We start from the raw sequence: 12612 nt of genomic DNA on the forward strand, positions 1-12612 counted from the left end.
GGGACAGCTCTGTTACTAAACTGAATCCCACTTGCAGTATTGTCTTTCATCAACTACTTGGTATCAACTGCACTGCATGAAACACACATTCAGTAATCTGGGGGGGGGGATACCATACATATTGGCCAATTAATACATTTTACTACTTGCCAGCAATTTACAGTATCTGAACATTTGTTATTATACATGCAAAATTTAGAGAGCATCAAAGAGCACTTTTGATATGAGAATCAATAGAAAAACAAATGGCCCCAAGACTAGTTACCTGGTAACATACCATAACATAATCTCCACATGTCATGGGGCTGCAGAATGTGTGTGGAGGACAAAAATGCAGACACACAGGGGCTGAATGGAACTGAAAACTGTTATTTGGCTGATAGCGGTACATCCAATAAAGCAAAACACAAAGTTCAAAAGCAAAGTGAAAACAATAACTGTAAGGGGCTGTAAGGGATGTAAGTGTATAAGAATGCTACAGAACACGATAAATTATTGTTGCATGGTTTGCTGTCCTTCACTGGAACCTGTCAGTTGCTGAAGTGTGTTTCCATTTATAACGATTCTCTCTTCCAGACTGCAACTTATTAAACCCGATCCTTTTTTCCCCATGACAAAACAGAGAAAACTGACTCATAGTGTGTTAAAACAGTTATTTCTTTTTATTCAATCATCTTCCAGAGAGAGAGAACCCTGCACAGCTCAAACGCCAGTTTCAAGAGCTCTCTAGCATTAGAATCATCAGCTGTGTCTTATATGGTGTTATTTCGGTACTTCACACGTCACACAGGCTTGAACATTGCTTATATGGAAAGTTCCTCTTTTTTGTGTCTATATCTAAAACTTCCTGTTTTTCAGTCTGGCTGAGCACTTATTTGTCAAAGGTGGCCTTGCTCTACAAGCCTTCATTATTAAAGTACATAAAACAATATAATGAGCAGATACACATTAAAAATATTTCTTTTATTCCTAACAGTCCCCCTTTTTCATTTCTCACTTGAGGAATGAACTAATTCCTAATTTAGCACATTAAGTTTACTTCAATGCAATCCAGTTGAATTTTATTTATATAGCGCCAAATCACAACAAAAGTTGCCCCGAGGCGCTTCATAGATACAGAGAACAACCCAACAATCATATGACCCCCTTTGAGCATTTAATGTTTTTGACGTATGGCCTATTTATTTATTTAAAAATAAATAAATAAACAATCATTTATTTATTCCTGTCTATATGTATGTGATTTTCTGATTACAACTAGCAAAGTGCGCTTGTTCTGTTGGTGAGTTACACGCTGCGTAATATCATCTCTTATTTTGCAACCTTGCTTTATACTGCATGGCTCTTAGCAGAATGGGCATTTATATTGAAATGAACTCTGTTTCGCAAACAATGCAACTTTTGCAAGTCATCTGCAAAACTTACCACACTAACTACCCGTTTTTTAATAGTCAAATGGGACCACAAGATGGCAGTAAGTCAGTGGATGAATGCAAAGAAACCTTAGAAGAATGCTGTTCTTATGTAATGATGACTTCATATTGGCAATGTTTAAATTAATCTCATGATTGTTTATCTGTTTATAGCTATAATTGTTCAAGCTCATGGACATCAATTTCTTCCAAACAAACCCTCTCAGATATGCTGATTACCGCATTTAGTCTCATGTACAACATCAAGAAAAATGCTGTTATTTCCAACCTTCCCTGCAACAGATTAAAGACACACTACAAAACAGTGCCGTTAAACATACTTTGTAAGAGTAAAAAAGGAAATTCAACTCAAATGCTTCAGGAGTGGGAGTTGGTGTGGTTCAACATGTTGTGGATTCAGAGATGCTCTTCTGCATAACTTGGTTAACAAGAGGTTATTTGAGCTGTTGTTGCCTTCCTATAAGCTTGAAGGATTCTAGCCATCTGCCCTCCACACACCAATAAGCCATTTTAACCCGGGATTGCGCCATTGACATCCAGGGGTCCGAGTTGCAAGAAAGGCTTTTTATTTTATATTCGGTGTTATGGTACATGAAGGTTAGCTATGGTGTGGTTTCTAAAAAGGGGAACAAAAAAAACCCATTACAATAAAAATAAGGACTAAAGGTCAATGGAACTGGATTCAGACACTAACATTACAATCCCATTAAGAAGGTGAATTATCCAAATTTTGCTGTACAAAAAAATGCAAAAATCTATTTTAAACAATCATTAAATGTGCCAGAAGATGGTACTCCAACACAAAGAATGACAGTATCTCTACCTAGTCAGTAGTCAAACCTTCATTTTGTCTCTGTAGATCAGGAATATTGTTCCATAACGTCTCCACTTAACACTGACACACAACACATTGCATTAAACAAAAGTCACATTAAACACTGAAGTTAACTACTAAACCCTGAATAAGGGGAGGGAACTATCAGGTAATTCTACAGGTAATGACTAATTATTAAGTAAACTAAAAGTAGCTAACCAGTGTGAAAAAACTGAGTAATTAAACAATACAGTCAAACTTATGTTCAGATGACGTACACTAGGCTAAACAGGATGGACTAGTTCCCAACAGCTCTCTGCTTCTCCCTCTGCCCAAGAGCAAATCACACCAGCCTGTAAGGATACAATGAGTATAAATACACTGAGTAATGTAGTTACAATAACAGGAGCTTTTCTACAGCACTATTCAGAATCAGAATTTTAAATAAAAGAAAACTCTGGGTAACGATTGGAAATCTGAGCCGATCAAGGAAATTCCTGTACCTGGAAGTCTGGTAAAACTGTTGCATCAAGTTTGCCTTGTCTAAGTGAACTTAGTCAGCTCTGTTAAAATATCCCCAAATGGAAAGGTGTAACATCAAATGGAACATCTCGGGCAATACCCCGTGGGCAAGAAATGGGAGAGGCCCACTCAAAAAAACTGTCAAAGAGGCTCTTCCTCTATTGGATTGTTATATTCATAATTGGACACATTATAAAAGTTCCATTATATGTGTAAGTCATAGTTCTAAGTCATGAACCAAATCCTAATATCTTCTTATAAAGTTGTAGCTGTCATTTTAACTCCACTGGTTATAACAGGAACCTGTTCTGAAACTTTTGATTGCAGAGGGGTATGCTGGGAAATAAATTGCATATACTTCCTGACCTTGCTCCCTGTCATCTATGCAACATGCCCGCAAACTGTGCAACAATTGTTTTGTTTTGGTTTGGTTTGTTTTTTTTGTTAGGCATGTGTATCGTTTTAAATTATGTATCGCGAAGCAAATCAATAAAATGGTGCTAACGTGAGGAAGGAGAACCCACCAGGGCTTTGGATCTGAGTGGTGCTGTCATTGACTTTGCTGAGCGCAAGGACTGAAAGATGAAACTGTTGCAGGTGAGTAGTTTTCTGTGTTTTTGTAAAGGATTGAAACATGACTAATGCTAAATAATGCGCTGAAAATATGCGCTCATACGGAAATGTGCGTGTGTGATTAAACTAATGCACTGGAAATGATCGTTGAATAAATGAGTAGGCTTGTTTGTAAATGTGACCCCATACAGTCAGGCTGTGAGGAGCTGTGGTTAACGGGTTTTCCTCTTTTGTTCTTTCCTCGTAAAGATCACAGTTTTCTTTGTGTCACTAAATGTGCTTTGGCAGATGAGTTGAAAACGATGATGTGAGGTTAGAGCATAAGCTTAGATATATGTGTCCACTCCACTGACCTGTGACTGCAATTGTTGTCCACAGTGCTGATGGAAAGAGTTATGCTATTTTTTTTTCTACTTCCAGTGTGTGTGTGTGAGAGAGAGAAAGAGAGAGAGAACAGTACATAAACACATAACTACTAGTTGAAAGAAACAGTTGGGGGTGTTTTTTCACACCATGAGATTCATGTCACAGCGGTTACCACATACCCGAAATGGTGTGAAAAAACATTGTCCTAGCTTTCGCAATGACATAAAGGCTATGGGAAAAGGCGCATGGTGGATTTGCGTTCTTGCAGTTTCTTGTAGTTTGATGTAAACGGCTTTAGGGGACGCAGCAACACTTGTGGTGAAAAGATATCTAAATATCATAAAAGCAGTGAAGCTCGCGGGGCTGTTGCACCCGCAACTTGGGGCTTTTCCTTCAGTTTCTTTTTCCTTTCCTTCCTTCTTTTCATCATTGCGCATTTTTGGTTTGGTTAATTCACCTCTGGAGTACAGCAGAACTGCATCATCCGCTGTTTTTGACGCAGATAATGAGGGTTTGGAGTGCTCTGCCGAAGGTTACCGCGATGGTCCTGTCGTTGATCTTCATCACATTTTTATCAGGTAAGAGACCAATATCGCTAATTGTCATTCCCTCGGGACAGGAGGATATAATATGTTAATTATGTAATGAGATGGAAATTACGTGTAACACAGCAGAGAATTAGAAACTAAAACGATCAAATATCAGCTACTTAACTCTTACTTCACTGTAATAAACTAACAGATGGCTTTCATATCAGTCTGACCTAATCCCGCTAAACTTGCGACAGTTTTAATTAAAAAGTCATAAATAATGAGCCATAAAAGTTAGTTTTAGGGCGATGGTTACAAAACTCGTTTGTAAGTCAGCTTGCAGCTTACGAATATAACTTTTTGACAGATCGTCCTCTGACACCTTCTGAAGATTAGAGATGTTGGTGTCGCCCGGATTTGATCCTCTGTAGTGCTGTCCCTGACAAGAGAAGGAAAGGACTGAGGCAGCTCTAGAAGCAGACCTGTGCTGATTTCGGCCACATATAATATCAGTTTGACCCAAAGAGGACCTGCGTGTGAAATATTTACTATGTATCATTATAGAACACTGGCAGACTGGTATCTGTCTCCACAAATTAATTTCCTCTTAACTAGAAAAAGTGATCAAACTCTGACAGCACAGCTGCTTTACAATCAATCACCACTGTTGAGCTTAAAAAAGCAATGTTTACACCGATTTGAATACCCATTAACATTTAAACTCTAAATGGTAAATGGCCTGTATTTGTATAGCACTTTACTAGTCCCTAAGGACCCCGAAGCACTTTACACATCCAGTCATCCACCCATTCACACACACTGGTGATGGCAAGCTACATTGTAGCCACAGCCGCCCTGGGGCGCACTGACAGAGGCGAGACTGCCGGACACTGGTGCCACCGGGCCCTCTGACCACCACCAGTAGGCAACGGGTGAAGTGTCTTGCCCAAGGACACAACGACCGAGACTGTCCAAGCCGGGGCTCGAATCGGCAACCTTCCGATTACAAAGCGAACTCCCAACTCTTGAGCCACGATCGCCCCATTGTACGAATATAGACAATAACCCACCTAAATCTACGTCAAATACCTGGTTGTTCTTTGATGAAATTATCACTGCTTCCTTAGTTATTTGTGTGCAAAAAAACAAAAACAAACAAACAAAAAAAAAATTATACTTATGGAAAAGCATATTTTCAAATGTTACAAAATAATCGGTTCTAGAATAACTGATTCATTGATTTGTAATAATTTAATGTGTGTCAGTATATCTTTGCAGCTGGAAGATTTAGAAGCAAATGTAAGTATTTCTTAAGTCACAAACTCCTATGTTTCCCTGTGACAACACAATATTCTTCATTTAGCTGTTGTTTTCAAGCATTAAGTAGTAACCTAACTCATTACTATGCTTAGAAAAATAGATGTAGTGGAGAAAATGCAAAATATATTTTATAAGATAAGATAAGATAAGATAACCTTTGTTAGTCCCACACGTGGGAAATTTGTTTTGTCACAGCAGGAAGTGGACAGTGCAAAAGTTATGAAGCAAAAATTAGAATAAAATAAAATAAGAATAAATACAGTACACAACTGTACAGAATAGAATAAAATAAAATACTATATACAGTAGAATAAAATAGAATAAAATATACAATGAGATAAAAATAGAGTACAAATGCTATATACAATTGAGTAAAAATACAACGATGCCAGAAAAGATTATTGCACATTAGTGTTATTGCACATTTGTGGATGTTGTGGATTATTTAAATAATATTAATCTTAATATCAATATAATGGATAGAAGATAGAAAAAGCAGAGTATAGTACACCAGTATTGCACCCTATCAAAGAAATAACTATTTGAATGTGTTTTGCATCACTGGCTTGCTAGTTATTTTATTTTCTTGCTCCATGCTCAGTTCCTTCAGCTGCAAGATGTTTGACTATTTTATTGCACGTATCATTGCATTCTCCATGACACTGCCAATTATGGTTGGCGGGTACTTATCTGCTATAGATCAACTTTCATCTTCAAATATCTGACTCATAGCAAGCACGATTATGTTGTAGTAACCACTAAAAAAGAGCATGCACGTATAAACATAAAACAGCAGTTTAAGTCAAGGTTTACCTTTTTGACTAATATCGGTGTAAATGAAAGTGATGACATTTACTAATATATATGAGTCACTGATGCTTCTCTATGGTATCCCTGCAATTACAGATAATTAAACAACACAATCTGTCAAGCTATAAAATGACAAAAAACACGTTGAAACATGTTTTCTAGTAGAAAATGTGAGAGTGTGAACACTGGGCTCATTCAAAGTAATATTAACTCAGTTTTTGCTCAGAGTAAAAAATCTCATCAATCGTTCAGGCTCTGCAGAGGACTAGGATCAACACCTAGACTGTAAACGATTCACTAAAGCATAGCCAATAAACTGCACAGGCATAGCAAAACCAAAGCTCTAAATCATGTTGTTCATTTTGTTCATAATGTCTGTTGATATGTTGGCTGATAGTGAGGCAGAGCAATGAGTTTACGTGCAAGCTTTATCGATAGGCAGGATGCACATGTTCCCCGGGCCTTTCTTTTTTAATGATTTAAATCAGCCAGATTTCTTTCTGATATACTCAAACATTTTGTTCGAGCAGCCGTTGAGCTAGTTCATGTTATAATTTTAATCAATGACACGCTGAAATTATTTCACTTTGCAGGTGTCTGTCCCGAAGAAATATGTGTCAAAGAAGGTGAAATCGTGGCAAAGTTCTTCAACGGGTGTAATCATAGTGAAACACTCTGGAGAAGTTTGACCATGCAGGGGATGCATCTACACAACAACACGCCAGCAGCTGAGCACAGGCAGATGGGGGTGATGGTTCAACGGGGAATCCTTGTGATTCTCAATGCCTCTGAGAAACATGAGGGAAACTACTCATGCTCTTTCAAGTAAGATACAAACACTCTTAACTACCTTTACTTATCATATCTTAAAGCTGTCATATTTCGGTGTATTTTCTTAAGCACATGTATTTTTAATCTATGAGTCATTCAGGTAGTGATTAGTTTGCAGCAGACATCTCATTCACAGTTTTGAAAAAGTAGCAATCTTTCAGGAAACTGTGTTACCTCTGCTACTGCTGTGTGTCAGCAAGTTCATGGATGTGAAATTACAAATGTAGAGTGCAGACTGTATTTAAAGGATGGAATTAGCTTTGAGGTCTGAATATCTCTGTGTATATAACATTGACAGGAATTCCAGCAAGTAGATTATCCTCAAAGTACACACTGAGCAGACCCAGAGAGCATGAAAATGGACGGTGGGTTGTTTGGTACATGCTGCTATCCTGACCTAGAACATCTGGCAATAAAATGCAGACCATTCAAAATGGTTAGGGAGTTCTGCTCCATCCTGATCGTAGCTGCCTACATTCAACGGTGAGCTAATGCTAAATTAGCACTGGAGGAGCTGTACTGCCTGATCAGCAGGCACCTGAACGCAACTCAGAAGGCGGCTGCGATTGTGGCTCGTGATTTCAACTATGTGGAACTATAAGCAGTGTTTCCCAAATTTCCAAATTCATAAACTTCCCAACAAGAGACAATAGTATTCTGCTCCAGGTTTACTGTAACATCTCAGGAGCATACAAGGCAGTGGCAGTTCCACACCTAGGCAGGTCAGACCAAATCTCTGTGCAGCAGATCCCAGCCTAAAAACCTCTGATCTGCAAAGCTCGAGATGTTACCTACAGGTCAGGTAACATGTTGGCTTATAGCAGGGATGGGAAGGAACTGAAAAAAAGGAATCCAGCAAGCAAAGCCAAGGTACAAACAGCGCATTGAGGAGATCTTAAACAATAGCAACCCACATGATATGTGCAGATGCATCAGGAGCAAAACAGACTGTAAACACAGTAACCAACAGGCCAGTCATCATCCAGCTCTCCCTGACACCTTGAACAGTTTGCATGCTTTGACTCATCCAGCAGCAAAGAGACTGTACATCTCCCCTGGAGGAGCAGCACCAGTCTTTCGTCCTGCAGCTACACCAGCATAATAAAATGCACCACCAGATTGAGAGACAGCTCCTTCCCCAGAGCTGTGACGATCCAATTCAGAAAGCTCAGAAAAATGCACAACCGGATTTCCAAAAAAGCTGGGACAAAGCTATATTTTATTCAAAGTAGAACATAGAAAACGTTTATTCATTTGTTAAAACTGAAATGGTGGTAGGATGTTATCATATTCTCCCAAAAAGACTTTCAACTTTTGTTTCATCTGACCACAGAACAGTTTTTTGCTTTGCCTCAGTGCATTGAAAAAGAGCTTTGAGTGAGAGAAGATTCTAGATTATGTTTTTCTCTGCATGGTGGTGCTTTAACATGTATTAGTGGATGGCACAAGTGTTCCTGAGCCCATGTAGTCATTTTCATGGTTAACTCATTTTAATCCAGTGCTGCCTGCAGGCAGCCTGAAGTTCAAATCTTGAGTTTCATCCTTGTCCCTGCACACAGAGGTTCCTTCACATTCTTAGAAACATTTGATGATATTATGTAGATGATGAGATATGATAAGTCTCTGCAATTTTAGGAGGGACATTCTTCTGAAAATTGCAGATGTAACACTAGAAACAATTCCCTTTCAACCTTTTATTGGCTCTCTCAATTTTGTTGAGACATGTCATCAAATTCAAAATGAGTTTTTTTCCTGAAATTGTAGCTCTCACTCAAAATATTTGTTATGTTTTCTGAGTTTTGTTGTGAGTAAAATAAATAAGGTAAAATAAAATAAAATAAGACAAAGGCACACAAAATCACGAGTGTATCACAGGTCATCAGGTTTCATCTCCTGTGGGTCAGAGAAGAGTCTCTCAGTAATCCAGTATTAAAGGAATGGATTACTGAAGGCGAAGCTGAGAGGGATTTTTATACAGAATCCCGGATATGTTAGTTTCATTTCACTGTTTGCGGCACAAAACTTTCTCAGCTAATAATAAATCCTCATGGACAAATAGCCCACTTAGTGGATGAACACCATTTTAAAAATAATCCTTTAAATCTTCTCTTACTTTCAAATTAATTGATTTTTGTTTCATTTTGCTTGTTGCTCAGAAGGAAATTAAAAACTTCCTGTTACTGTTTTCTTTCCTTGGTAGGAATTCCAGCAGACGGTCCTGGATAAGCCTCAAAGTATACACAGCGCAGCCCAGAGAGTGTGAACAAATGAACCAGATCTCCAGAGAATGTTACACAGAGGAGTCCTACAGGTTGTACTGCCCTGAAAAAAATGTTCCCTTTAACACCCTGAATATCACCACAAGTAGCATCACATGGCACAAGGTAAACTGAGCAGATTATGTGAATGAGATCAAACTGTAAAATATTGTTACAGGGTTTTAATGTTTTTTCCAAATTTGACTCCTGACTACTTAAAAATTCAACTTATATGTTGTAGGAGGGCGGGTCATCACTAAAAGACGGTTACTTCTCAAGTGTGAAAAAAGAGGACAGTGGCATCTATACCTGCACCCGGTCTTACCTGTATGATGGTCAAATATATAACATGACCTCTACGGTGAAACTTGATGTCCAACCAAACAGTAAGAAAAACACATTTTGCTAATGTTTATTTTCAGTGATTTTAATATGTGCTTTTCAAAAAAAAAAAATTATTTGCACAGAAATAACTAAGAAAGCAGTGATAATTTCACCAGAGAACAACCAGGTATTTGAGGTAGATTTAGGTGAGTTATTGTCTATATTCATACACCTTCACACTCTTGGTTAAAGCTTGAATGTTAATCGTTTATATAAATCTGTGTTAACTCTGCTTTTTCTAGGCTCAACAGTGGTGATTGATTGTAAAGCAGTTATGATGTCAGACTTTGATGACTCATTTTGGTTAAGTGGAAGTTCATTTGTGAAAAAAGACACTAGTCTACCAGTTTTCTATAATGATACATGGTAAATATTTCACACACAGGTCCTCTGTGGGTCACACTGATGTTATATGTAGTCACATCAGCACAGATATGAATTATGTGTTTAGATCTGCCTCAGTCATTTTCTTCTCTTCTCAGGGTCAACAGCAGAGAGGAAATCATCAAGACAACATCTCTAATCTTCAGAAAAGTGTCAGAGGAGGATCTGTCAAAAAATTATACCTGCAAACTGCAATCTGCCTACCAAACAAGCTTTGTCACCATCACCCTAAAACAAAAAGGTATGGCCAGCTGAACATTTGAGTATTGTTTTATAAACATTTTAAAATATAAGTTAAGCATGATTAGGTCAGATTGAAAAGTCATCTTTCAGGTTATTACAATTAAATAAGAGTTAAGTAGCTGATGTTTGATCATTTTAATCTCCCCATTATTTCCCTGCAGCTTCCCGTTCGTACACGTCTCTGGGTGTCTGCTTTGTCATCATTGTTGTGGTGATGTTTGTGACTGTAGTTACCTATGTGAAGTTTAAGGTTGACATCACCCTTTTCCTAAGAGACACTCTTAAGTGGTCTGGCAGCATTTCAGGTGAGAGTCCAAATTTGAACTTTTTGGGTTTGTTTTACCTGACAACACATGTTTAAGCAGTTAGCATTTGTGCTTTTGTGTGGGCTGCAGACAAAGCAACAGCACTGACATAGTTTATTGTTCTTTGCTCAGATGGAAAATCCTATGATGCTTTTTTAATGTGTTATAAATGCGACACGGCTGGAGGATTAAATGCTAGCGACAAAAGATGGCTGGAGAGTGTTTTGGAAGAGAAATTTGGTTACAGTCTCTGTCTTTATGATCGTGACGTCTTACCAGGGAAAGGTATGGATTCAGAAGGATCCTCTGCAGAACATTTACTCACATAAATAAGGACAGAAATTCATGAATTGATTTGCATCCTGAAATCTGTTTTTTTGCAGCAATCGCAGATGCTGTGTTAGACTGCGTAGAGCAGAGCCGGGCGGTAGTTTTGGTTCCCGTCTCTCCAGACCCTGATCCAGAATCTGGCCTGCTGAGTGCGATCCACGAAGCCCTTGTGGAGCGGCAGACTCGCTTGGTTTTCATCACCACTGAGACATCAATGGCTTCAAAATCGGATTCCTTTCCAGAGGCTTTACAGCTTCTTAGTAAGGCTGGAAACTGCGTCACCTGGAAGGGCATAAGCTCCATGCCGACTTCCTCCTCCTTCTGGAAGCAGCTACGATATTACCTCCCTGCACCACAGCAGGCACCAACAGTGAAGCTTTTACCACTGACAGTCCAGGATGTTACTTCATGATAAAATGTTTAGCCAAGTCAGAATTAATAACTTCTATCTGGTCTTAACATATGAGTAAGTTTACACACATCACCAACAGCTTATATTTTGGGTTTGAGACAAATTCATATTTATGTATATATTTTTTTTTAATTTACCATTGTTATTTTATTCTATTTAATTAATTTTATTCCTGTTTTTGCAAACATTTCTTCTGTACAGTATGACAATACCAACAATTGTTTTAGTAAGCTACAGAGTTTAAATGAATGAAGTTAATGTGTAAAATTGCTTCATCTTGTTGTGTTATTAGGCTCTTTAAATCAGCCTTTAGGCTGTTCTTCCTGATGAGTTCGGTCCAAGTACTGTTTTCATAATGTTTCAATGAATGTAAATCCTAGTTTTCATCATACGATACTTGAACTTTTCTCATTTATTATTATCAGTTTCATATCATCCTACTTTTTGTCCAGTTTTTATCATCCTCGCTTGTACGTACTGCTTGCACTTACTGAAACATAAAATGTGATAGCGTCATGCCTTTTGGCCAAATTTGTTCAAAGCACATTTCATCTTATATATTAATAAAATTGAAATAAAGATATTTTATCCTACCTTGTGTATGTATAGTCGATATAATTCCAATAGTGCTGTCAACGTTAATCTCGTTAAAATGACGTTAATGCCATAACTGCATTAATGTGTCAAATTTCCGTTAGCGAGTTAGTGCGGATCGCCCCATGCGTGGGACTGCTAACCACGCTAACCCGTTGACGCCCGGCAACCCCACCCACGGGGCGATCCGCGCTAACTCACTAACGGAGATTTGCTGCGTTTATGCAGTTATGGCATTAATGTCATTTTAACGAGATTAACGCTGACAGCACTAAATTCCAATTAAAAGACTGAATAAAAACACACAAAAACCTCTACTGCCCCCATGTTTCTTTTAGTAACTGTAATTCCAACGCAATAATCCGGGGGTCCCCAACTCCAGGCCTCGAGGGCCGTTGTCCTGCAGGTTTTAGATCTCACCCTGGGTCTACACACCTGAATCAAATGATTAGTTCATTACCAGGCCTCTGGAGAACTGCAAGACATGTTGAGGAGGTGATTTA

At 38.3% G+C, this 12612-nt stretch overlaps 1 protein-coding gene across 1 annotated transcript; it reads left to right on the forward strand.

Moving 5' to 3' along the window:
* The first annotated feature begins 3121 nt into the window (after window positions 1-3121).
* On the forward strand, window positions 3122-12108 carry LOC102080666 (interleukin-18 receptor 1). Its single transcript, XM_019357057.2, has 11 exons — window positions 3122-3366; window positions 4211-4286; window positions 6962-7193; window positions 9400-9583; window positions 9699-9843; window positions 9925-9987; window positions 10084-10207; window positions 10324-10466; window positions 10630-10773; window positions 10906-11058; window positions 11157-12108. Exons 1-11 carry the CDS (start codon window positions 3352-3354, stop codon window positions 11513-11515), a joined length of 1638 nt encoding a protein of 545 aa, XP_019212602.1. The 5' UTR covers window positions 3122-3351; the 3' UTR covers window positions 11516-12108.
* Window positions 12109-12612: the final 504 nt, after the last annotated feature.

This window comes from Oreochromis niloticus, linkage group LG1 (genome assembly GCF_001858045.2).
Source record: "Oreochromis niloticus isolate F11D_XX linkage group LG1, O_niloticus_UMD_NMBU, whole genome shotgun sequence".
Classification (NCBI taxonomy): Eukaryota; Metazoa; Chordata; class Actinopteri; order Cichliformes; family Cichlidae; genus Oreochromis; species Oreochromis niloticus.

What these genes read in the sequence shown, in the direction of transcription:
- LOC102080666 (XM_019357057.2), top strand. An exon ending in GTAGCATCACATGGCACAAG is followed by an intron (nt 9,584 to 9,698) that starts GTAAACTGAGCA and finishes TATATGTTGTAG; the next exon opens with GAGGGCGGGTCATCACTAAA. An exon ending in GTTTTCTATAATGATACATG is followed by an intron (nt 10,208 to 10,323) that starts GTAAATATTTCA and finishes TTCTCTTCTCAG; the next exon opens with GGTCAACAGCAGAGAGGAAA.